The sequence below is a fragment of the Zonotrichia leucophrys genome, chromosome 8 (assembly GCF_028769735.1).
Source record: "Zonotrichia leucophrys gambelii isolate GWCS_2022_RI chromosome 8, RI_Zleu_2.0, whole genome shotgun sequence".
Classification (NCBI taxonomy): Eukaryota; Metazoa; Chordata; class Aves; order Passeriformes; family Passerellidae; genus Zonotrichia; species Zonotrichia leucophrys.
In genome coordinates this window covers 5,108,778-5,135,562 of record NC_088178.1, presented here as the reverse complement: position 1 = coordinate 5,135,562, position 26,785 = coordinate 5,108,778, and the positions used below count along the sequence as shown (strand labels likewise).

The window sequence follows — 26,785 nt, the reverse complement described above, 5'->3', positions numbered from 1 at the left end:
TAGCTCATAGAAAAACACATTCTTATTTAGTAGAAATTTGTTAAGCTCATGTTGAGGAGCTTTAAACTTTCAGTAGTACCTGCACAGTGCTGAATGAGAGACACAAGTCTATTTATGAGGAATTACAGATCACTGCAGTCTCTCTGAATATGAGGATCATCAGTTTTCTTTCTTATAGCCTATTTTTTTCCAGAAGGACAAGGAAAATGTTCTAGACTTTGCCTGGCCATGACAAGCAAGCGTGAAGAAGTTAAGCTGGTTTATAAATAAGAGTAGTTTAATAAAAAAAGCCACTACCATGTCGTCAACTAATGTGAATCAATCTAATAAACTCAAGCTAACAGAGAGCTTAAAGGGTACTTAGGTAGTAACGAAAGCTTTTACTTTTTAAGACAATGAGTCAGATTCACATCCCACAGGAGCAGTGACTTAAAAAGAGAACATCACCAACTAATGGCTCTCTGTGAAATAAATCCACAGTCTCCAGGGACTGGCAGCAGGATGAGTCTTGACCTGCATAAACAGTGCTGCTTTACCTAAACAAGCATCTTCCTTAGAAACGTTGGTACAGACCTAAAGGAATCAGGGGATTCACCCAAGGAATGCTGAGCAGCTACATGTTCTGGAGAAAAAGAGGTGGGTATCATCTCTGCCCTAAACTACAACAGTTCTAACCTTTAGGGCAGCACATTAAGTACAAAACATATAGAATTATTCAATATTAAAATTGTTGTAACGTATATGAGCTCTCTCTGTCCAACAAATTGTTAATGAATAGGGATCAATAATGTTTTAGGTAAAATAAAAATATACACTTGGGCCACCTCCATCCATTATACTGCTTTTCAGCATTTAGCAGTGTTTTTCACCAGTGATGGTAAGCCTCCTTAGAAACAGATTTCAAATAAAGGAAAAAAGAAAATGCTAAGAAGTAACATTTATAATGGATTTTAACAATCCCATTTGACCCCAGTGTGGTCATCCATGTTCAGTTAACCAGGTGTTTTTGTTATTTCTAGTAGATTTATAAGTACTGAAAGAGCTAAAGTAGCCCTACAGTATTCTCAGGAGTCATGAACAATATGGGATTAAGGGTATAGAGCAGTGCTCTGACTCCCCAGATTTACATCCTTTACTTGCCAATGTATAATAAGTGCATTACAAACCACTTTTCTCATTAATCAGTGCTGCTGGATGTGGCAATGAAGGTGTTACTGCAAATCAGCAGAATTTTTCCCCATTAATGTAACTGTTACAGTAAAGGTATGTGACACATGAGCCTTACGATCTCACCTCATTATAAGAGAAACCACTACAGTTAATGGTGTTAATTTAGCTAACAATATATATTGCTTGGTCAATCTTCTTCTGAAGGTGGAACAAAATCTGTGACCTTTGTGAGAGGCTCATTAGTTAAAGTTGAAAAGTTCTGATGTGGCAGAGTGTCCTTCTCCCCACTCCTCAGTGCATTATTTTGTGGCACACAGAACAGGTGAAGACTTCCAGTGGGGGATAGGAAAGAGACTGAGCTAAAAAATCATTCCCATGGTATGAGCAAGGGCAAAAACTGATTATACAGACCATGGGTGTGGAGGGATGTAGTGCATATCATGCATATTTATATCTATGTATAAACCATATTTGTGTATGCACACTAACTGTGGTACATATAAATTAGTAACTTCAAAGCTGGAAGACCAAATTTATTCACACTACAATTTTCAGCAGGGTGATGACTCCAGTCACAAGGTGCTGATTACCTGCAGCTCAGTGGGGCTTCCTTAACTTCATACAGAAAAATGTTTATTTATCAATGATGAAAAAGTACTGAGGCCTAGGTCAATGTAAGATCAGGTCACAAATTCTTAATTTTTTAGTATTTTAATAATATTTGACTCAAGATATGTAAAGCCTCCCACTGCTCAGTACGCAGCATGAAAATTCATGATGCTCACTTTTTCCCCTTCTAAATTTGAAGTTCATTTGGGTTCCAAAATAGTGTTTTGGAAATTGATCTTGCTTTTATTGAAGTTAACAGGGATGTTCTGATCTCCTTGAATTGTCCAAGATCAGGCCCTTACTGAACACACATATACTGAGCAAAAGGAAAACAACGATATGAAGAGAATGTAGCTGCAAATTTACTTTTTAAAAATGTTCTCTTACACTGATATAGGATGAGATTAGGAAGAAGTTAGATTACTTTTCCATAAAATGACTGGCTGTAGTCTACTAACAGGATAGTGGCTTCAGTGCAACCTTTCTCAAAGAGCACTTGGGCTCTGTTTGTCAAAGTGTATTTCTGATGATTTTGCTCCCATATGAGGTTGCTAGTGTTTCAGGAGAGTAAAAAAATGTCTGCTTCTGGTTTTGAGGAGAGGTGAAGTTTTGGGAGGATTAAGAATGAGCTGCGCTAGGTAAGCCTGAGAGCCAGAAAATAATGTTTCCAGAAACTATCACCTAATATCTTCCACCGCTCTTTTTCTTCTAAGGAAAACTTAGGTAAGTACTTTAATCATCCAATTTTCCATTTAGATTTTCAAAAACTGCTGAAGAAGCAAGCTTGCTGGTAGAAAGATCTTCCTTTTGTTTTCAGCGGGTGTTGCATCTCAAGCAAGAAATTACTTAGACTGATCCCAATCAGATATGATTTTGAATTAATACAAATGAAGTAAAAATATTTGAGTCCCATAAATCATTGTCTGGGACTGAGAGGAGTGACAAGTCACTGCAATCTATGTGACTAAAAAGTAAATTTTTAGACGCGTTGGTGTAAACAATGAATTGATTTCTGTAATTCAATCTTCACAAAGGCATTCAGAGAGGAGTAGAAAAAATAGGAAAGGATAAGACAGGAGGATTGCATCACTTGAATATTCTCAAGTTGTTTTGTTGGCTTGTTGTACAAATGCTGCCTCCTGCACTGAGCTCTGTAAAAACATTCAGCTGCTTGTTTTCATGTTTCTTAGTTCTCGTTTTCACTCACAGGGTTTCAGCATTTCATGAACAAGCACCCAAAACACAACTCCTGTGAACTCAGCATCTGTTGGGGAGGTTTGCTCTCACTGGAGGTGGATCAGCTTACAGAAAATATCACAGATCTTTTTTTTATTCCTCCCCTGCTTAAATTATACACGTCTTAGAGAGAAAAATGCTTGGAGGCAAGAATTTGTAGGTAGTTTCTGGATGGAACTCTGCTGATTAGCACTGCAACAGCATCTGAGACTGAGGGTCTGTTGCTATGCTTAGATACAGAGAGGAAGAGATCCAGTCAAATGTTTCTGTTCCCAAAGCTGGTCCTGTGGTAAAGCTGATAGAGCACCTATTTAAAATGAGTAACTCCTTGTAGGGAAGGGGTTGAGCAATGGCAGCAGTCTGTGAAGTCTGATATCTAAATGGATTGCTCCTCTGAAGTTATTTCTTATATCCTGTAAATGTTAGCAGGGCCACTCTAGCTTTATCTCTGTACACTTAATGTGTCAGAGTCACTCATCTCTGCACATACAGACTCTGTAAGGTTCTGACTTCACTCCTTTTTATAGCATTCTTTTGTGATGTTGTACTTAATAAACATGGGGGTTTTTTTCTAAGAATGAAGTTATTTTTGGTTTTATCTGACAGGCTTGTTTGTCAGATACATGAATCTGAATTACTCTACATTTTCTCAAAATCAGGTCTATCTCCCACTAGCCTTCATTTCATATGGATCCGTAACTGATTTTGCTGCTACAACAGAACAGCCTTCTCTTATCACATGCATTACATTTTTCTGCCAGTCATGAATTCACTTCACTTCACATGCATTCACTTGCTCAATCTCTACATGAAATCATTACAACTCGAAGCTGACGTAGCCTTTCCAAACGGCTCCCGAGCAGTAAATCATGCCACATTCCACTTTCTCCCCACTCTGCGCTACACAATTTATCACTAAATGAAAGCCACACGGAAAACGCACTTGAATCCGGCAGTGAATCATGAGACAGACTGTCGGTAACAAAGCCCTTACCTTTTTAAATGCATGATGCTCTCTAAGTCTCTGAGAAATCGCAGCCCAAGGAGCGGGTCCGCCTCGCGGTGTGCGCTGACAGTTTACACCCTATTTTCTTCACCTCCCTCCTTCCAGCATGCTACATCTAGTTCACGCTGCTGTCTCCAGGATTGGCTGGTGCATCTCAGAGGCGCACACAGGACTCCAGCCCGGAGCACCCCGCAGCCCCGCGTTAACCCTTTGCGGTGAAGCCTCTGCTCCCTCTGCCGCACGGGCTGGCGGCACCGCTCCCTGGAGAAGGGGGTGTTTTCTCTTTTCCCCTCAAAACGAGCTGCCTTTAGCTGCTGAGGATGAGGAGGGGCGAGCCGGGGGTCCCGCAGCCGGGACAGGCGCTGCCACCCCCGGCTCCAGAGCCGGAGCATCCCCTCCTGCTGCCGGCGTGGTCTCCCCGACCTCCGCCGTGTCACCCTCCCAGCCCTTCCTTCCCCCGGGACCTGCCCCAGGACACGCGGAGGAGCGGGGCAGATGAAGCCCGGGAGGATGAGGAGGCAGGCTGGACCCTTAAAGGTGTTCCCTGTGCCAGGGCCACCTCCCTGGGTGTCCGTCTGCCACCGCCAGTGTGGGAAATGGGGACATGAACTCCCGGCCAAAAGGGAGTCCCAGATCCACGCAGCTTCAGGGGAGATGGAGTAATCATTGGCAGTGAAGCCAGACACGGGCAAGCAGGGAGTCTGGGCATCTAAATGCAGGGAAGAGAGATGTTTGGGAGCGTTCTGTCAGGAATGGGCCGCGGGGCTCGGGAGGTATTTCAACACCGCCAAGGTACTGTACAAAAAGCAACTATGGCAAAGCAAAATCCTCCCGGCTGCTGCCCATTATTCCTGGGTTTTTTTCTGAGTCATCCAGCCCCGTGTGAGAAGGAGATATCCCTGGGCTGGGGGTGCTGAATGCTGGAAATCAAGGGGAGTGGGAATATTCTCTGTTTACCACGCCTGACTCTCGCTTGTTGCAATCGTCCATTAAGCCCATGTTAATTGCATTGATTTATTTGATGCTGTATGCAAAGGGATTGATGTGCATCCCCTCGCCTTCCACTGAGTACAGAAATGCCACCCGGTCCAACCTGTGTCATTTTTGCTGCCCAGACACCGTTTTACACCGTCACAGTGCCTACGAGCCAAACAACTCCACTGCCCTCATCCTGTGCCTTACCGTCTCCCATCCCCGTCAGCAGAGGGAAAATCGAGCGCTCTTAAACCCGGGAAATATTCCACTGATGGGCACATAAATCTCTTCTGCAGAGCGGTAACATTTAAGCAGCACGGCACGGCGATGCTCACTGGCTGAGCTATTCCCACTATAACAGAAATCCCTCAGGACTTGCTGGTTTGTTTTGGGGTTTTCTTTCTTTATTAAAGGTTTAGGGGGGTGGAGGGGGAAGATTAAAAATCAGGTAGAGGTTTTGAAACGCACTCCCTACCTAGGGAGGGAAGGGGGATATGACTGCACGGAAACTTTCCTGAGCAGCCTGATGCGGGAGCATCCCGGCAGCAGCGGCGCCAGAGGCGGGGAATTCAGGGGAAATGTTTGGGATTTGGTTCATCGCCTCAGTTATGGAAAGGTCCGGGGCAGGAAGAGGAGGTGGGGATAGAGGTGCAAGTCAGCAGGAATGGGAAAAACCTGCTGGAGTCTCCTGGAGAAGGATGCTGAGCTGGAAGGAGATAAGTAGGCATGGTGGGAGAAGAGAGGGGCTGGAGGAAGGGTGAATTTTGGATCCCATGCTTGAAGGGCTTTTTCACTACTCCTTTCCAGACAGCAGCCAGCAATCTGGCGGCCGAAGCAGGAGGCAGCAGGGCGGGGAGAGGAGGGTGGAGGGAAGAACAAGGGGGGAGCACACTCTGGCATTGAATTGGTCTTTCCCGTCTTCTGCATGCCACCAGGCAATAAATTCAGATCTTGTTATTTCTCCCTGGCATCTCTACCTGCCTGCAAGCCTCGAGCACCTTCCTGGTGATCTCTGCAGGTTCTGCTTTGGAGACATGACCGCTCACACACAGACACACACGCACACACTTATCCTGCACCCAAATGACAGAGTTACACGGAGCCCAGACATAGCATGTTTCCTCCCTGCCTTCTGCTATTGACCGTGGGAGGATCTCTGCCGCTAATTAGACACACTGAAATCCTGGAAGTATCAACCACAAATAGCACTCTGAGGGCACTTGTCCTTTTTTTTTTTTTTTTAATGTAATGTGTTTATTTCCCTTGTTTGTTCTCTCTTTTTCTCTCAAAGTAGCCCTTACTTGATTCAAGAACTCTACCATCTATACTTCAGGTACATATAGGTGGGCGTACATTTCCCTGCGCTCCTCAGGAGCCAATTTTTGGCCAGCAAAAAATACAGGTATGCCAGAAAATAGTGATAAATGAAATAAGGTGCAGTGGGATTGAGAAGTGAGGAAAGGGCAAGGAGCGAGGGGCTGCAGAGGCTGGACAGAAGTCCTGGCAGCAGCAGGACAGAAGCCCCGGCCGCCGACCCCGCTGCTGCCCGGCCCCCCCTGCCTGGCCACTACCCCCTCTCAGCACATGCGACAGGGCTGGAGATCTGGAAATCCTTTCTTATGCCTCCTGAAGAATCCTTCCCCACCCCCAATCCTGTGCAAGTTCTTCAGGGGATGAGGGAGAGCAATGAACTTTTCCAGCTGATCTCCCCCCGCAGGTTCCCAGACATTCCCCAGGATGCTCCCGGCTGTCTCAGCCAGCAGCAATCCTGTCCTTTCCTTCCCTCGGCACACTGAGCCCTCCCAGCGCCCACGTCTGCAGGGGTTAACCGGGGAATGGAGCAGGTACCGTGCCTGATGGAAACATGAATAAAATGTGATGAATAAGCAGCGGAACGGTGACTCTGGAAGCGGTGCTGCGGTGCGCGCTGCAATCAGCGCCGAGCGCGGTGGCTGGGAATGAACGTGAGCAGAAAACTGGTGCTTCCTAATTCCTTCGAGTTTAGAAAGTGGAGCCCGCCCGTTGGGGAACAAGGGGAAGCAAAACTTTTCTTAATTTATTTTTTCTTTTTATTTCTCCCTGCTGTTTTTGGGGTCCCTCCTGTTGGAAGCAAGCCACCTGAACGCGAAATCAAACCTACTCACCGGGTGAAATTGCAGGAGGCGAAGCGGCTGTGAATAAAACGCATCCCGGCTCCAAGCATATAGTCCATGATCTGCGGCTTCAGGCTAGAGGAGGGCTGAGCAGGCTGGGGGGACTTTGGGAACCAGCAGCGGTTCTGCGTGTGTGACAACCCATTTACACCGTGCGTGCCTGTCTGTGTGTGTGTGTGTAGGGCAGAGAGAGGCTCCAAACCCGAAACGGGGGAAAGAGGGAGGGGAGAAGGAGGAGGAGAGAGGGAAGCAAACCCGAATAGCAAGAGGACTTGCGAAGAGGGATGGGATTCGCTGGGGTAGATGTGAGGTTGGATTTTTTTTTTTTAGGGTTTTTTTTTTTTTTTTTTTTTTTTGGTGGTGGTGATGGAAGCGATTCTCGAGGAAAGAATAACAAATTGTGGGATCTCAGCCGCAGGTAGGAGGAGAGGGGCTTTGCCCACGCAGGTGGAACCCAGACAAGACCGCACCGAGGATCGGGAGGCTGGAACCAGCCCGGAGTGTTGGACGGCGCCGGGGGCTCATCCCGGCAGCCGCGGCCGGGGGATGACGCTCCCCTCGAGGCGGAGGGGGCGCGGGGAGCCGGGACCGAGCTGGGGGGAGCCGGGGCAGCTCCTGGTTCGGGGCACGGCGGGGACGGGGTTCGGCTCGGGGGCAGCTCCTGGGATCAGGGCTCGGCTCGAGGGCAGCTCCCGACGCGGGGCACGGCGGGGACAGCGCTCGGCTAGGGGGCAGCTCCCGGGGACAGGGCTCGGCTCGGGGGCAGCTCCTGCAGGCTGCGGGTGGCGCAGCACCAGCCTCTCCTCCTCCTCCTCCTCCTCCTCCTGCGCCCGCAATCCAGCGAGCCACGGCGGCGATTCCGACCGGGTAAGAACATACCTGCCCCCCACCCTCGGCCAGCCCTTTGTTTCTCATCTTTTTATTTCGTATTTTCCGCAGCCTTGCTGCCCGCCCTGCGCCGCTCTCGCTCGGAAGGGATGTGGAGATCCCCGAACAGGGAAGCGGATTTTGGGAGCGACCGTGCTGCGGGGAGAGGGGATGGGCGGAAATTCCCTCGCTCATCACCCGAGCCCCTCTCCTGCCCGGGGTAAGCGAAGCATCTCCTTTCCATTTCCCCCGCTTCTCGATGCTTGCGGGCTCTCGATATGGAAATAATGACATGGCTCGTTGGAAAAATCACCTTTTTCCTCACATAGTGGCTCCGGAATGCGTGCGGAATTTTGAGGTGTGTGGGGTCCAGCATTTATGGAGCTTGACGTATGTACCCCCCTCTCCTGGTCCCTTTTCTGCTGTGAACAGACATGCGTTCATGGCTAATAAAAATGCTTTTCCCTGGGTATAGTGGGGCTGAGAGCTGAGCACGGGTAAAGTGAAAGGCAGTCCGTGTCAGGAAAGCGTGCACGGAGCTCTGGCATCCCTGCAGGGCAGCAGGGGATGGGTGCAGCTCACGCTCAGCAGGATCAATGAGCGCAGTAACCATGAGATTATGTGATGTATGTGCCAGGCAATATGGAGAGTTACAGCAGCACTCGTCTGCGGCGCTCTGTGCGGTCTTTAAATGAGATGGCAATTCTGGGTTTTTATTAAGAAGCTTTTTGTCTTCTTTCTATTGTCTCTATAAGCACCAGTGTGAAGCTTTCGTGTCTGTTTGCCAGCCTGGCAGGTTGAGGTTTCCAGAATCTGCTGGGGAAAAGTCGGAAACCGCAGGAACCCAAGATTCCTCTGGCATCGCATTGGTTTGTTCCTGTCAGCATATCTCATCACTCTTATGCTAAAGAATCGTGGAGTGAGCTGATCTTAGCAATGATTTACGCTGCTTGGGGCTTTATTGATTTTTTTTTCTTTAGCGAAGATATAAGAAAAGGAGTGAAGGAAGGATTATATGGTTTGTAAAGAGAATAATTCAGTGTACATTTCAAGTGTAGTGGCTGTTAGATATGTAGATATAGATACGATTCTTTATGCAGTTATAAAAACAAAAGGTCTCTTTGCCTCAGGATATGATTTCTCTTACAGCAACAGGTAGCAAAGGCTCCTCTGCCCCTTTCTCTCCCCTTATCTCCTCCCCTTCAGCTCCTCCTGACAAAATGAGGTTTAAAAGGTCAACCTGTTTATGTAAATATTGTGCTTTCCTTAACAAAGACCGCTGCACATCAAGCCTGCAGTGACTGTCAAATAGATTTGGGATTCAAGGCATTCAGTAAGGGTACTGTCCGTTTTCTAAGACTGATAAAATCTTGCAGAAAACAAAGGAGAGACGTAGTGTGTGCCTGGGATGGATCAACAGCGCCGGGGAGCCCACGGGCAGCAGCACCAGAGCGGCAGAGTTCGGTACTGCAATGTCCATCGGACCTTTCCATCGCATGTGTGTGACAGAGGAACCCACAAAATGTACAAAAAGAGATTTGCTGCTATGCTAATGCCTTTCTGCTCTTTCCTTCAGGTTTCTTCTGCTCTCTAGTGATGTCCTAGGCTGAACTTGCTTTGCAGCTCCTTCACACCAAAGGGAGCTTAAATCAGCCAAGGAGGGTTTTGAGTCTGACCTACCTCACCCTCCCAATGAAAGAGATTGACTTCATTAGTCCCTGGCTCAGACACTTCACAATAAGGTGGAGTCTCTATTCCATACCATCCAGAGGTGCAGTGGACATAGCCTGCTCTTTATTTCACTGTGCTCTCTTTCCCTCCCTGCCACCTTCTTTCACCTACAGAGCAGGACACCTTGGTTTCCTCAGGTAGCATCAACTCTTCTGGTTCTTTTCCACTTTAAATTGAAAAAGAATATTCTGCAATTATTTTCACTTCATAGAATCACAGAATTATGGGAAGGGACCTTAAAGATCATCTAATTGCAGCCCCTTTACCCATTCCACTAGAACAGGCTGCTCAGAAATGATTGTGTCCATTACCAAAAGGCTAAAAAAGTTACTTTGGAATTGCAACACAGATCTTTCCCTGTGGTCAGCTCCAAGAGCTAATTGCCCCACAGTTTGATTTGAGCCCTTAAAATCATTCTGAAGCAGAGTTAAAGGGTTGTGGAGGATTATGATGCCTTTTGTTCAGTGGTGTTAATAACCTGTGGCCTTAAAATATGATATTATAAAATCTCATTTTAGGGCAGAGTACTGAAGTCACAAATAATGGAACAAACTGTACTGAAAGAGGCAGAAACTTAGATCCCCACCAAAAATGCTAACTCCAGATTGGGACCCTGTCTGCAGAAGATTCGTGTGAGGGAGAAGTGGCACATCAAATTCCCTCTTCCCAAAAGCCTTTTTTGACCACTGAATTAGAGGTCATTAGAGTCCTTTGTCCTGTAAATCTGCATTTAACAGCAGTGTATATCTGTATAAACACATTTTAACAGCTTATCCCATAACTTTTTTTTTTTTTGTCTACTTCATATGATCGACTACTTGGTTCTCTTTCTTCCAGAACCTGCTAAATGCTTCTCTTTAACTACCAAAAAATGTAATTTATTAACGCAGCTCTGTAGCTAGTCTTAGTTTGCAACAGGCAAACCTATTATGCAAACAATACTGTCACCTTCTTGCAGTGACTTCCTTCTCCCAGCTTTAATGAATTCCCTGCATGCTACTCTGCTGTAAATTCTCCATCTAAAAATTCCATCCACTGTGTGATGTGTCAGGGGAAACCACACTTGACTTTTGAAACAGTTGGGAGGAGCAGAATGATAACCTACTAAAGTGCCTTGCCCTTAACAGAAATTATGGCAAGCAATTAAAGTTGGAGCAAAAAGACTTAAGCTTTGGACTGCTTATGTTCTTAGTGCTTTAACTGAGGTGAAATTTTTTTTTAGAAGTCTGATTTGAATGTCAAATTTGCATACTTATCCAGAAAACACAGGGAGTGCTTAATTGCCTGTGTCCAGCATTCATATTTTGCTTGGGAAGCAATGCTTCACATATTCATGAGTTTCATTTCTAGCTTCTGTTTGCACCCATCAATTGCCCTGCATATCTAAACAAGGCCTGTAGTTGCTCATTAGAGAAACAAATGCGCCATATTTAGAATATCCCAGAGACACCTGGTCACAGAGGAGATGCTTCTGCTCCCTTGGTGCAGTGGGTCTGGCTGGGCTGTGAAATAAACACGGGCAGGCGACCTCTCTCCTTTTAATGCCTTTATTAAAAGTGATCAGCTCGGGTGAGGAGAACCGACTGGTCTGGGCTCACGCTGCCACTGCTCCCAGGAGTGACTCGGAGGAGGAGGAAGAGTGCAGCTTCGTCCACTGGTCTGTGAGCGGAGCTGGGGGCTCGGTCCTCACGAGAGTATAAAGACATTCCCCAATTTTTCACTTTAACATTTGAGGTCCTCTGTCCTCTAGCTGACATCTTTTAGGTTAGGGTGAAGAGTAAAAAAGGTCGTAGCGGAAACTAGATTCTGTTCCTCACATCACTTTGATTTGTCAATTTTGTGCTGTCTCGTTGTTTATAGGGGGTTTTGGCTACGTTTGGTGAGGGGCTTCTCCTGTTGCATGCTGGTTCCGATGTCATTTGCATGTACCCCGATGTCCCCTCCTCTTCACCGTCCTTGGGTGCCATCCTCCAGGAAGCAGCAGGGTGTCACTGGACAAAAGGGGGGAATTCTGAACCATCAAGGACAGGTAGTTAACGAAAACGACAGGTGATTACAACAACAAACAGTTAGAGCTCCACCCTGGCAGACACTGGCCCAGCCTGTGAACTCTGCAACCTTTAAAAAAAATTGGCAGCTTTTCTACTCATATCAGGCAGGGTTCATGCTGCCAGAGCATCCCTCGGTGCTGTGCTTTGCCCTGGGAGCTGGAAGGAGCAGATAACACATCAGCCTTGGCTGCTGCTGGGCAGGGCTGGCACAGCTCCACTCTGTCTCTCAACATTCCCTGCCATGGAGGGGCAGGGAGAGAGCACAGCCACGCCAGCTGCCCCAGACTGACCAAATGGGCAGTCCAGAGCATTCAGGCACAAAAGTTAAGTGGGGGTGGGGGATTAGGGAGGAGGATGTGTTATTTTCAACATTTACCTTCCAGAGCAGCAGCTCCATGTGCTGCAGTCCTGCTTCACAGGAAGAAGCCAGACCTTGCTAGCTGGATAGAGCAGCTCAGTGGGCACCTTGCATTAACAGAGATATGATTCACTTGATAAAATTATGCCCACTGAGTTTTTCCTCCCTTGCAGAGGTGTCGCATGCACATTTTCTGAAAAATCCCTTCATCCAGGATTTTTCTCCTGGAAAGCTGAGAAGAAGGAAAACAATAATCATCTGATTTGTTTCTCCTGTGTTTCGCTCATGTGGAATGTGTTTGGAGATTGTTTACCCACAGGTGATTGTTTCATTGGATTCTGCTGTGAGTTGTTTTGACTCTTCGGCCAACAAGTGCCAAGCTGTGTCAAGACTCTGGAGAGAGTCAGGAGTTTTCATTATTATCTTTTTGGCATTGAGTAAGTATCCTTTCTGTGTTCTTTAGTATAGTATAGTATTCTTTAATATAATATAGTATAGTATTCTTTAATATTAATATCATAAAATTATTAATTAGCCTTCTGAGAACATGGAATCAGATTCATCATTCCTTCCTTCCATTGTCTGGGGAGGACACAAATATAATAGAGAGGAGAGTATTTTAGGGTCTCCCAACATTTCACCCACAGAAAAATGAACCCATTTTTAGGATCTCCCAATATTTTAGGACCTCCCAACATTTTGCCCACAGAAAAAATACTGTATATTTTTTTTTATTTTTCCCCCAAAATATCAAAGATCTAAAACATGCTTGCTTATTCACTTGCCCTGTCCTTTTGGCAGCAGGGGACAAACTTAAATGCTGGTTTTTTTTCCAGGCTCTTGCTGTCATTGAAACACCAGTTTCCTAGAGAGAATAACCTCTTAGAAGAAGTGGTATTTCTCCACTAGAAGGTGTTAATTGCAAGACCTGTAAGCTGAACTCAGCAGACATAGCCAGACAGATATGTCTAGGAGGAACACAAAAGCACCTGAGATGTGGAAGCACAAACTTCTGTAGGGCCTGCCAGCTTCCTGAGCCCTATTCTTGAAAGATTAAGATTTAAGATTTATTCTGTTGAACCTTCCCAGCTGCTGTCATCTGTGCCATGTGAGGTTCTCTTCATGGCTGTCCTGGGACAGGCTTGGTTTACGCTTGTTAATCCTTGAGGGATATAAGGCAAAGGATGTCTGCTGTCACACAGTGTGAGAGGGAAAATCAGCACTTCAAAGTGCTCCCAACCTTGATATTAAAGCTGAAAAGGTCAGCAGGAAAGGAGTTATCTTCAAATCCATGAGACAATGACAACAGCAATGTGCTGCAATACATTCCTCACTCTATTACTACTTTTTTGAGTTCAGACATATCTTGCCAATGTTTCAATGACCAATAGCTATGCAGGGAAAAAGATGGGTTTGCCATTTTTAAAATATCTTCTGATGTATTCAGGTATTTCTTCCACCTAACTGGACTTAATCACACAAGAGTCTCTGTTAATTTCAAGAAATGTTTGTAGAGAAAAAGGTAAAGGAGCGGATGCATTTGAAATCATGTTGAAGTGTTGTGGTGGAGATTCCTGTGCCTGTTTTTCTTTAGAAAAATATATTCAGTTACTGAGAAGGCCTATGAAAGTAGTATAATCTGTATTTCTGTAGTTGATATGATGGAAAGAGAATGGAGGCCCCTCTGCCACAAGTGCTGACTTTACAAGCAGTGTGAGGAGCACTGACCTCTGCAGATTTGTAGAGGAATTGAGGTGTAATTTTAGTGTGCTTGTGTTTAAATAAAGGAGTCATGCACCTCCTGTTGCATTTTAGCCCCATGTGACCTCAGTATTGACACACAGAGCTAGAAAAAAATCCTACCATTGGTGCTGATAGTCAGAAAGGAGTCCCTTCCAGACCAGGCAAGGTATTAACACAAAAAGCCTCTTCCTATTCAGTTTGGATCTGAAATGCATTTGAATTCATGGTGTAGGACAGAAAAAGAGCTGCAATTAATAGAAGACCCCTCAATTAATTTTCTGTGGCACTCATAAAAGAACAAGACCCACATTCAGAAAAAAATGAGTGTTTGGAAGGGTGGTGGAGTCAAGTAAAGTTCAGATGATTCTTTGCAGAGTCAAGGAATTGCAAAATAGAAAGGCAGAGTTTTGCAAAGTGGCTGTGCTGTGAAGAAAAACTTGTAGAGAATGCAACTTGCATTTAGAAAATAGATTATTTTACAGATATTGGTTCCATTTGATAGTCATTCCCTGAATAACATCTGCTGCATTATCTCAATAAATCTGGTTATCTCCCACAGAAACGAGCTGAGCAAAAGATCTGCAGTAAGTTTTGAAAATAACCTTTGTTATTATGTGTCATTAACTCGTAAGAATCAAACTACATGGCCACTAATGACACTGAACAAGAACAATACAGTTTCTTGAACATTCTGTTCCATGCATTTCCAGTCTCTAGCCTGCACGTAAAATACAGCAATTTTACAAGCATTTCTCATTTGCCTAGGCTATGGAGTTAATGAGATAGAGAAAGCATGAAGAATTTGTATGGATGAACTCCATTTACCTAATTTTCAACCCAAACATAACAATATGAAAAATAAGTGTTATGTGTATAAAATTGTGTGGGGTGTTTTTGGTTTTTTTTGTTTGTTTGTTTGTTTGTTTGCTTTTCACAGTTCTTGTCTTGCAGCAGTCTGGGTTAAGTCATTGTGGCACACAACAGGTAAGTGTCTTGTCAACAGCCATCACCCTTTTGACATTTCTCCCAGCTGCTGGGGAGTAGAGCAGGGAGATATCAGCTTCTCTTCTCAGTCACAATAGAAAGGAGGCAGTAAAAAAAAATAAACAAAGCCAAAACTTCCTCTTCCATCATTTATTTGATTATGTTCTCCATTTGTCAGAGCAGCAGAGCACAAAGGCCACATGGATTTTGTGAAGCACTCTGGCTTGTAAGCATACATTTAAAACTTCAGCAGATGAGGATGGCTCCGTGGCTTTAGCATGTGTTTTCAGCAAATCACATGCCAGCAGGAATTTATTCTTTTGAAGTGTTGCAAAATGCCAGAGCCATGTTTCAGTTGCATTTCTTCAAATGAGGTTGGAGAGAAAGTAAATGAAATCTCAGAACCTGGTTCAAAAAGACATAAGCTCAGTTTCAAGTTAGCTGTGTTGATTTTGCTGAACCCTAGAAATAACATTCACTTTGTGGCATAACTCTGACACAGCAGAACACTGTCTTGTTCCTAGTAGAACATTAAGAAACCAGACATCCAATCTCTTGCTTGTTTTTTTATCAGATAAAGACATGAAATGTACCACTGCCAAAGTGTATTAACATGGGATAATGTCAATGTCCCTATTAGGTGTACACTTTAAATGACAGAGTAAAAAAAACCCTATAAGGATAACAACAGCACAACCCTCGGGAAATATTCTCACTGAGAACTACTTGGACAGTCTAGAGGAAATGGAAGGTCTTCTCAACCTGGAAGTTATTGGGCAATTAGTTGTATGTAAGTCTATAATTGGCATTATATATTAATATAGAATATATAAGGTATTCTATATAATACATATATTTTCTATATTACACATAGAATATAGAAAATTATATATAGCATATAATATATATATAATTATATAATTGTCAGTATATAATTGGCATTATGTATATATTATACGGTGAGCATACATGTTGGCATTTGCTCTTTTTAGACAACTGAGCACTCTTAGAGTCTGAATTGAACTTGAACCTAGAAGATGGTATGTGTATTAATCCAAATGTTACTGCTACAGTTTAACCAGTCTGTACCCTAAAACTCTACCCTACAGTTAGTGCTCCAATCTTAAGAAATAACCCTAGTCTGATTCTTCTCCCAAATACAAAGACTTGCTTAAATAGCAAAAAAAAAAAAAAAAAAATTGCTGCTACAAATAAATGAAGAAAATATTTGCAGTTTCTCTGATTTGTGAATTAGTAAAAAAAATATTTTTCTGTATCATTAAAATAAGAAAACCAAAGATAAGACTATTTATCTTGTTCTACAACAACAACAAAAAAGAATTCTCAGAAATTAGTTTTCCTTTCACAGTAGGAGGAAAAAAGATCAATGAAGTACCAAAAAAAAACCTCTACTGCCACACCTTCAAACCAAGTCACTTCTTACAAAAACAGACATCACCAATTTTCCAAAGCAGCCATTACTCACAGCCTGACTTGGCACCAGTCTGATAGTGAGAGGTGGTCAGGGATTGCCTTGGCATCAGCTGGGGGTTCTGGTTTAATTTGGTTGTTATTGTTCAGGGGTGTTTTATACAGCCATTGAACACTTTTTGTCTTGATCCATGAGTTTTTCTCACTTTAGCCTTTCCTGTTCTCCTCTCCCATCCTGCTTTGGGGTGGGAGGAGGAGTGAAGAAGCAGCTGGGTGAGCTGTTAGCCAAGCTAGTTAACTCTCTACAGGCTCCAGAACCAGGTTTGTAGATGGAGAAGTTGTTCTGCCTTAGCATTTGTGGAGGTTTTGGCACAGAATTTTCTTGTCCTTAAAATACGGCATCTCCATGCAGCTTTCCTTGTTCACTAATCTCAATGTCTTTTAAATAAATCGTTCCCCATGTTCCTAACATATGTAGTAAAACATAGAAAATAAGAACAAACCCTTGAGAGGGTGGGAGTACAAAAATACTAATATTAATAAGCTGAGGTTTGCTGCAGTGCTTCATTCTCTGAGTAGCTGTCACCATGTTACTCTGCTTGGTGAGTTCTGATTTTTTGTGTTTGCTCTTTTCTTTGGTCATTTATTTCCTTGATAACTGAGCACAGTTTGTACATCTCCTGCTACTCTGCCCATGGCTGAACACACACAAAAATAAGTCTTTCACAGAAGCAAGTAGGCCCAGCTGTCCTCACTTGCTGCAGTTTTGCTTAAAAGTCTGTGTATAAGTGTCTTGGTTTGAAAAGAGAGATGTCTGCTTAAGGAAGGCAGGAGCCTCCCCTGAAATGGAAATGTAAACCCCCTCCCTCTGAATTATTATAATTTTGAAATTAAGGGGATCTTGGACAAAGACATCAGAGTAGAAATAACAGTTCTTTATTAGGGAAGAAAACAAAACCAGAAATAAAAAATTAAGTAATAAAAACCAACACTGCCAGAGTCAGAGTATGCCCTGGCCCCCTGTGTGTCAGGAGGTGTCCCAGCCCCATCCCATGGGGGCTCAGCCCTCCTGCAGTCCCAGCTGTGGCTCTGCTGCAGCAGGGATCCTGCACAAGGGGGGAGTTTTCCTCTGCAGCTCCAGGGCTGCTGCAGATGGGCCTGGGCTCCCTCTGGCAATGCAGGGCAGCAGAAAGCTGCTCCTCTGGCAATGCAGGGGGCAAAGGCTGCTGGGGTGTCCCAAAGCTCAGATTGGATCCAGGCAGGAATGCTTGGCTCCTCCCCTGGGCAGAGCATCTCCCCATGGGATGGTGGGATTTGATCAGCCATGCAGGGACACTCACTGGCCATGGACAGAAGATAATTAATAATTAATGGCCCATGGACAGAAGAGATCTCCTGGAGGGAGGATTGGCTGTGGCAGAGATAAAGAAAACTGCCCCATGAACAGCAGAGAACTGCCCCACCTCTGACAGATGGCGATAGAATACACGTATATCTTATACACCAGGACAAAAGGCATCACTGGAGGATCCTATCACTGCCTTAATCCTCCACTACGCTGCCTTATGCTTGCTTGTTATGCTCTGGCCCTGCTGAGGCAGGAATTGTTTGGTTAGGAAGTTCTGGCTCATTATAAGTTTGCTCACACAGCCCCTGCAGAGATCCAGTGCTGCCTTGTAGCATCACAAGAGCACAGCAGGAGAGCAGATCCTGCTGCTCCATTAAATGCCACCACACAGGGATCACTTCTACCCACACCTGTCTGTAGCTAAGACATTGTTTTATATTTTCTATTTTAAAAAAATCTTTCAAACACATGAAAATCCAAGATTATATGGAAATATATATTTTTCACAGTCGGTAAAATAAGATTGTAAAATTTTTCCTGATTTGTTTGGAAGTTAGAAGTAATTCAAAATATGCACATTTTTATTCAGAACACTAGCTAATAGTCTCAGTTGTCAATGAATATTTGGGTTTTTGAAGATTTCTTTTATAGAACCACATTGGGTAGACAGGCACTTGTTGCTGAATTAGGTCCTCTGAAATGAGCCTGGCAGATTGCTGAATTAAGCCTGATAACCAAAAATTTAACTCAAGATAGGAAAAAAACCCTTTTTTTCATGTTCTATTGGCAAGTTTCTGACAGATTTTACCAGGCATTTCACTGCCAACTTGAAATCAACTTCAATTGTAAATACATTCAAGGACTTATTTTTAACTGAACTTAAGATAAATGTCAGCAATAGAGCTACATCATAAATTTGAACCTGCCATTAAATTGAAAAATAATAATTATTAAAAAAAAACAAACCACAACAAAGAACTCAAATCTTCCACTTTTTCCAAACTGCAGAATTCTTAAAATAAAAAGTCCCCTTCACTTTTAGAAGTCTGTGAAGAAAATATCTTGATGGCCACCAGCTATTAAGGTTTTTTATTAATGTGAACTCTTCCTATAGAAATACAAGGTAAATGTCTTTCAGGCTTTGTTTTTTTTAAATTTTATTCATGTCATGTTTGCATGCAGATGGTCAGTAAGGTACCACATGCAACAGTTAATAAAAAAGTGTTTAATTGTCCTGGTTTCAGCTGGGATAGAGTTAATTTTCTTCTTAGTAGCTGGTAGAGTGCTGTGTTTTGTCTTTAGAATGAGAACAATGTGAATCACACACTGAGGTTGTTGCTCAGCAACCCTCACCCTAAGTAAAGAATTTTCCTTATATTATTATTTAATTTCTTTCGGTTATTAAACTGTTCTGAAGCCATGGGTTTTACCTTTCTCCAACTCTTCTCCCTGTCCCACTGGAAGGGTTGGGGATGAGTAAGCAGCTGAGTGGTTCTTGGTTCCTGGCTGAGGTTAAACCACAACACTCATAAATAAAGTAAAGTTTTATGCTTGTCACAGGTAATTGTGGTGCACTTTACAGTGGATTAGTCAATCTCTCTTCCTGTAGGGCTGTAAAGTTGGCAAGTGGCAAAGAAGAAACCTTCTGCACAGCCTGCCACTGAGTTTGTTTATAATAGTACTGGGAGTATTTTCCATTTGCAAATCAGCAATTGGAACAATGAAGTAATTTTAAGTGATGCTGTTTCTGAATGTGTTTATTGCTCAGTGATTACTGCATCATCACCTGCAACATCTTGCAGTGCTGGAAAATGAAAATCATTATCCTAACAAGTTTTCTACAGGATTTTTCATTCAAGTTGGCTAAAGGAAATGCAGATTGATTCTGCTAGCTTCTTCATGAAAATCTACTTCTGCATCCAAAATTATTCTCATCCTGCTCAAATATGGTCCACTTTAAAGACTCCTCTCCCAAAACACTTCACCAGGATGATTGATGTCTCTGACCAGCATTAAACACAATCGTTTTTGGTCACAGAAAACTTTTCCTGGAGACAAGCTCTCCTTGGTCTCAACAAATACTAAACTTAATTTGTAAGCAGCTTGAGAAAAAATTCTCTGAAGTATCTTTTGGTAATCCATCATCATAAAGGTAAGATCTCTACCTACATTCACAGTGACCTAACCCTTCAGCACTGCAGCTGGCAGTAATTACACACAAACCACACAGAAATTGCTCCATGTGCCTCCTGTCACAGAAATAATTTATACCAGTGCTGGGCTGATTTTGGCTAAATGCCAGATGTTCACCCTGCCACTTCCACTCACAGAATCATGGAATATCCTGAGTGAGAAGGAACCCACAAAGATCATCCAGTGCAGCCCCTGGCCCTGCCCAGACACCCCAACAATCCCACCCTGTGCATCCCTGGCAGCACTGTCCAAACCCTCCTGGAGCTCTGGCAGCCTTGGGGCTGTGCCCATTCCCTGGGGAGCCTGGGCAGTGCCCAGCACCCTCTGGGGGAAGAACTTTTTCCTAATATCCAGTCTAATCCTCCCCTGGCACAGCTCCAGCCATTCCCTGAGTCCTGTCCCTGTCATAGAGATCAGTACTGCCCCTCAGAAGGGACATCCCCTCAACAGGAGAAGAAGATAAAATCAGATTAAAAAGCTGGATGGGTTGAGAGAAGGACAGGGAGCCCACCTATGAGTTACTCTCATGTACCAATCATACTTAACTTGGGAAAAATTAATTTATTACCAGTCAAAAACAGAGTTGATAAATCAGAAAGAAAGACAGAAAAATAAAACAGCACCTTCTCCTCCTTTTTCCCATTTTACCTCACTCCACCATTCTCAGCCCCTCTACCTCCTCCTCCATTGCTGAGCAGCCCAGGGGGATGCTGTGACCTCACTGAGGATTGTGGTCAGTCCATAACAGCTCCTTTCTGCTGCTTCTTCCTCCTCACACTTTTCCCCTGCTCCACTGTTGTCTTCTCCGCAAGGGATGTCATCTCAGCCCCCTGGAACACCTCCTCTCCCTTCTCCACTGATCTCAATATATGCTGGGCTGTCTCTCATCTTTTCCCTCACTCCTCTGCCTGTCCAGAATGTTTTTTCCCTTTCTTAAACACATTTTCACAGGGGCACCACCAACATTTCTGATGGGCAGCTTTGTCTACACCTTTCTTTGAAGGAAAAAGAGTAAAACAGAAGAGGGGTTGCCTTTATGGATGAACTAACTCATCACTACATGGAGAGACACCTTCGCTCAGTTCAAATTTCACATTTACCTAACTCTTCTGATAAGATTTATGGTTTTGCCTTTGCTCAGGTGCTCATATACTTTCTTGAAGAGAAACTGATAAAAAAAAATACACCTGAGTACTTTCTGAGGTGTAGCCAAAATCTCTAGGTAAATAGAGAGCCTGTAGTATGTGAAGAGAGTCTCCTCTAGAATATTTTAAAAACATCACTAAGGTAAAAAACCAAAACTCTGGCAAGCACCTCTCATAAGTTTTCAATGCAGGCAATGAACTAAATCCAAAGCCAAGGGAGAAGAGGTCCCCACTTTGTATGGCAGCTTCATCAGCTCTCACTGAGACAGCCACAGCACAATATTGCCTAGGAGTTTATTAGCTTTGATAATTTGCCTCTATTATGCAATCCTAGTGACACCACCTGCACAGTGACAGGCTGAAAAAGCACTCTGAGCTTCTCTCCAAGTGGGATTTTGAGACAAGAAACTGCACAATAGAGCACATGACATAAAAATCTAATATTTTCCCTTTCTATGCAAATCACAGAAGTTTTGAGAGTTGGGCAGTTCTTGAAGGTGGTAAATAATATTGTTTTAATTTCAGGCTGAAAAGTAACTTCCATTCCCTTTTTTAAAACCCCCCAAATGCTGCCAAAAAATAAAGGCTTCAAAAGAGAGGAGACCAATAGAGAACCATGCAGTTGATTGTCTTCTTTTGTATACACTGGCTACACAAAATGGGAAATTGTGCCTTTACTTCAGCATATTTCCTCCACACTAAGAAGCCTGTCTTTGAGGGTTTTAGGACTGTCTTAGTAATAATTTACATTTTTCACATTTCAGGTAAACACGACTTTTGGGATAGCAGTTTTCATGTTATCTTTGTGGCTGAACTCATAACACCAATTGCAATCACACTTCCAGAAGCACGATTTCTAGTCTGGGAACTGTTGGTCCAAAGGAAGGAGCAAGATGGTCTCTGTCTTCACATGGAGCTTAGATGCAGAAGGGCCCAAGCTTGGTTTGAAAATGAGTTTTCAAGCACCATGCGGTGCAGCTTCTCTCCACTGCAGGGGTTGGAACCATAACTGTCTGTGGAAATCTGGATATAAACAGAGCCTTAAAATGCCAACTACTTCTGAGCTTCTGGTGTAGGCTCAAGGGTTAGAGATGCAGAACATTCTTCCTTCAGCTGCACAGAATATGTTATTATATAATTATATAGGCATGCTGCTAACTGAGAGATCACAGCCAGCAAAGGCATTAAACCTTTCTTTCAGCCTCCCTTGAGCTGTCTGCTGGATTTGTGGATTAGAGACACCAGCCTATGTTAAAGGGCTCAGTGGTGTTTGAGGTCTTTTCCAACCATAATGGCTTTATAATGCCCACTAAGGATTGGAAAGTCCTATATTCCCAAAAGGTGGAGCATAGCCAGAGGGGATCTGTACAGCAAAAGTGTTAAGGATGTGGAAACCTCATCATTATTTTTTCAGGTAGAGAGGTGAAGTTACATTAGATAGATGAAAACTGTGGCCTGCCTGCCTGCTAACACTTACAGCTAGTCCTTTAGTTTGATTTTATTAGTAAAGATTCCAGTTTGGGAGCTCCAGGATTGCTCAGTGGTTAAAACCAAAGTGCAATAATTGATGTGGATGACCAGATGCACTTTAAAAGCCCACTCCTGGTTTGGATTCAAATTCTATTCCCTTATTTTATTTACCTGGAGGAAAACAAAAATAAACAAACAGTTAGGGCTCCTATTTAGTGCATCTAAGTGTCAGTGAAAGTGGTACAAACTGAGAGTACCTGAACCATCACAAGTTCCAGTCCTGGGAGGCACAATCAGCACAGGTTGTTCAGAGAAACCTGATCTTTAAAACCACATATATCCTTCACTATTTTCTCCCAAATCTGTTTTTTCTTGATATCTCCTAGGAAATACTTATAAAATAAGAGCAATAAAAGAGCCACAAACAATAATAGTTTCATTTCAATGGATGTCTTGTACCATCTTCAGCAAAGGTGTAACTACTCAGATTTCCTTTCTGATCTATTTATGCTTTAACATATGCCTGTTATCATCTATTTCAACAGAATAAGAACACTATAAATTAATTTATCATCTAGTTCTTCAGAGTAAAATTTAGAAACACAAGAGATATAAATTCTCCTTGGCACTACAATTAAAAATTTGACACACACCACTATGTATTAACCCAACTCTCCTTTCATGGTAGTTGCTTGAGCATTAATAGGGTCTCTTCATGGTAAAAAGCTCCAATATATTTGTGTCATGACCTTATAGTGGAGAAAAAGAACACAGCTACTACATGGGAGACCTTTTAAATCAGTACAAGGTCACATAAGCTCATAACTCTGTCATCAAACATTTGATGGGGAAAACAGTTGTTAATTTATTTAAAACCCCCAATTTATTAAAAAAATTATAGAGTCCAAATTGTCAATTCTAATGAAGAGTTTGGTAAGGAACATAGGTAAACAGATCTTCTATTAGATGTTAACTTTAAGGCCATGCTGTAATTGTTAAAGAGTTTGAAAATTAATATATAGCACATACATACTAAAGGAATTGTAGAAAAAGAAAATAAAAAGAACTGGAAAAGCACAGCAATGAAACTCACTATATCTGTTATCTGTGTACTTACTTACAGTTTTTTATACATTCAGCTATCGCAAAAAATTAACAGAGATTGTTGCAGAAATTTGTCATTTCAGCTGACAGATCCAGCATCTCACAAAATTCATCCATGAAGAGGGAAGAAAACAAGAGAGCCACAGTTAAAAATAGAAAGCCTTTGAAATAAATGTCTTATCTCCATCCTCAGCAAAAATAGTTGAAAGTTTTTTTGCTGACCACAGGTTGATAAAATTGTAATGGATAAAATCCCACATTGGTATTGTATCAGAATAATTGATTTTGTCAGAAGTAGATGGATTAAAGCAACTAAGCATCTGGCCCACTTTAGGTACTGAAATTAAAATCTTGAAAGACACACTAATTTACATTCACCAAAATGTTTAGATTAGCACATGATCATTGTGCTGAGCACCATAGGGAAAAATCAGCTTCTTGTAGGAAAGTTATACACTGAAACCTGACAAACCTATTTGCGAGCTGGTCACCCAAGGTGTATGATTTTTAGAATTACTAGTAAAAAAACCCAAAAACTATTATTAGTAAAAGTCTCAGGCAGACTTCAAGACCGAGAACAAATCCTTCCTCACCTCACAACATTCCCAGGAAATGTCTAAGGTGGTAATTGCACATGGTTAATCCCACCTTCCCAAAACTTTAAGAAGGCCAAAGATGTCAGCTTTGGGATACAGAAGAACACTGGGAAGGTAGGCCTAGTGCTAAAGAAAACAGGAGGGACTAAAATGTTCTTTTTAAATAATAATTTCCACTGTATTACTAATGAGGGTTTTCTATAGCAAGCACAAAGCTTGAGCTATTACACAGTTCCAAGATTAATGTGACTAAACCCAGAAGTCATTTCTGGATCTTTGTGTGTGCAACAGCTTTTTGACAAGGTTCCATGAGCTTGGCATATTGTGGGACTGTACCTTTTACTGTTATGATGCTAAATAAGTACCAAAATCCTTAACACCACAGGATTAACCTCTTGCTTTCTGGTGAAATTAATCATGGCACAATTGTAGCCGTTCTCCCAGATTTATGGCGGTGTTTCACATCCTGAAGTGCAGAGCCTTTCAGGATGGTTCAAGACAGAGATGTGGCTGTGTGTATGGCAAAATAAATAAGAGCCACCTGCTCACCATTTTATTAAAACAGCATTTTTGCAGCATTGGCATATTGTGGGATTGTATCTTTTACTGTTATCATGTTAAATAAATACCAAAATTCTTAACACCACAGGATTAACCTCTTGCTTTCAGGTGAAGTGTGCCCTCTAATTACAATTGTAGCCAAGATTCATGACAGTGCTTCACATCCTGAAGTGCAGCAGCTTTTTAGAATGGTCCACAGCAGAGATGTGGCTGTGTGGCAAAATAAATAAGAGCCACCTGCTCACTATTTTTATTAAACAGCATTTTTACAGCAGTGGCTGAGAACTCTACATCTTGCAGTAGTGCTGCTGTAATGCTCTAGGTCAGTACTGCAGAACAGCAGCATTTTTATAAGCTTGATGGAAAGATTAGGTGTCAAATTTAATAAACCCTTTGGCTCTTTTTCTATTATTCTATGCCATGGGTCCTCTCTCTGCTTTGAAGTAGCATATTTTTTCATTTGGTGGTGGCAATAATTCAAATATATAAACCACCACATATCATTTAATATAATTTGCATTGACTGGCAGGTTTAAAGCTAACCTGTACTAATGAATTTTTGCATATGTAATATATGTGATACAGACAGTTCAGGGCAAAAATATTATTAGTAAAGTATAGGGAAAGCTGCATTTGTATGAAAAGAATTTTCATTTCTTCTGTGCTGGAAGATGCTAAAAATTGGGTATGGCTGCACATTTAAAGAAAACAATTCAAATATTCTTACTAATAATCAGAAGTAGTTATAAAGCTGAGTAGCCAGAGCCTGTGCAGGGTCTCTGGGAGCAGTCTCTTTTCTTGGCTTACACAAACCCTTCAGATTTGATTACACTCAAGTAGAGCTGCACAGGAATCCTGTGTCCTGATGGTGATGCTGGCTCCTATATAATGTTTATTTATCCAAGACTAAAACACTTAACTGGGAATGTACTGTCTCTGACTAAACTACAGAGAGAATGATCTGGGAGATGTTTCTGTATGACTTTATGATTAGAGAATAATTAATTATTTGGCAGCTGGATAGTCACCAGGGCCTGGTGCCTCTCATATATATGAAATTACATAATTTCTTTTTTTTTTTAAGATTTGGAAGAAAACATGATAAGGCATTGAAAAACCCTGCAGAAAAATAACACTTCAGCCTAGCAGGGTGCAGGTACTGTTCTGAACCTTCCAACAAAGGACTAAAACACTGCAGTAGGCCTAGTGAAAGGAAAAACACCCCAAAGGTAAGAAAAAAGTGGAAAATTGAAAGATAAAAACACTCTCCAGGTAGAACATTGAAACAGCGGTGAGGGTCTGAAGAGGTGACTGGAAGAAAATCTGGTTGGAAGGTATCTAATGGGAGGACAAGGCACAAGGGAAAATGCTTCAGCCTCCTAAGCATCTCTACAAGTGTTTGGAAAAATGAGGTGGAGTAAGAGGAAAGTTTTCAGTACTTGCTAAACAATTGTTTGTTGAAACTGAAAATATCAACTTTCTATATTTCAAAACTTCTATGATAAATATGACTTGCTCAAAGAGGGAATCATGCTCACCCCTTGGGGTTCCTGTCTTTATCTTCAGTGACCTCTTTCACTATCCTCAAGGGTTTTTTTAATGAATCAAAGGAAATTAATCAGTTTCTCATGAACAAAAGAGACAAAGTAGTTTTGTTTCCTGGCAAAACATTGAATAATACATTGAGCTTACAAAAATCTTTGCAGCAAAAGAGCTGAGCAAGGTCAGAAGACACTTGACAGCAGAAGTGCCGCTGACCATATTACTTATAATGATGCAGTATTTCATGTACAACATCATTTTTACATTTTTACTCCTGTTACATGCTTCATCCACCCAGGTAAACCTTAATTTAAACCAGCCCATCCAACACCATTGCCTTCAGTTTCATAGATTTGATTCTAGATAAGACGAAATTTTGCTACACTTTAAAAAACAAAAGAATGAAGCTGCTATAATGGAGTGCAGGTGGAGCTCATTTGGGGTAATGAGGTTCTAAATGGATGTTTTGCAAACAAAACACTCATTGTGACCTGACAGCTCACCAATTCGCG

The 26,785-nt window shown here is 42.6% G+C and overlaps 2 protein-coding genes across 3 annotated transcripts in view; one reads left to right on the top strand and one right to left on the bottom strand.

Moving 5' to 3' along the window:
• BRINP3 (BMP/retinoic acid inducible neural specific 3) overlaps nucleotides 1–7,460 on the bottom strand; it is a 196,530-nt gene extending 189,070 nt beyond the window's left edge. Inside the window, exon 1 of one of the 2 annotated variants that reach the window (XM_064719490.1) lies at nucleotides 7,141–7,460. The gene's annotated coding sequence lies outside the window, so the exon portion shown is untranslated. Of the gene's footprint in view, nucleotides 1–4,009; nucleotides 4,360–7,140 lie in introns of those variants that run through there. The other variant, XM_064719491.1, reaches the window with a different exon arrangement.
• Nucleotides 7,461–7,515: 55 nt separating this feature from the next.
• Nucleotides 7,516–15,684, top strand: LOC135451183 (uncharacterized). Its single transcript, XM_064720129.1, has 5 exons — nucleotides 7,516–8,236; nucleotides 8,346–8,374; nucleotides 8,805–8,885; nucleotides 9,393–12,593; nucleotides 12,993–15,684. Exons 1-4 carry the CDS (start codon nucleotides 7,516–7,518, stop codon nucleotides 9,567–9,569), a joined length of 1,008 nt encoding a protein of 335 aa, XP_064576199.1. The 3' UTR covers nucleotides 9,570–12,593; nucleotides 12,993–15,684.
• Nucleotides 15,685–26,785: the final 11,101 nt, after the last annotated feature.

What these genes read in the sequence shown, in the direction of transcription:
- LOC135451183 (XM_064720129.1), top strand. Translation starts at nt 7,516, where the DNA reads ATGGAAGCGATTCTCGAGGAAAGAATAACAAATTGTGGGATCTCAGCC. An exon ending in GAGCCCCTCTCCTGCCCGGG is followed by an intron (nt 8,237 to 8,345) that starts GTAAGCGAAGCA and finishes TTCCTCACATAG; the next exon opens with TGGCTCCGGAATGCGTGCGG. An exon ending in ATTCCTCTGGCATCGCATTG is followed by an intron (nt 8,886 to 9,392) that starts GTTTGTTCCTGT and finishes AAAATCTTGCAG; the next exon opens with AAAACAAAGGAGAGACGTAG.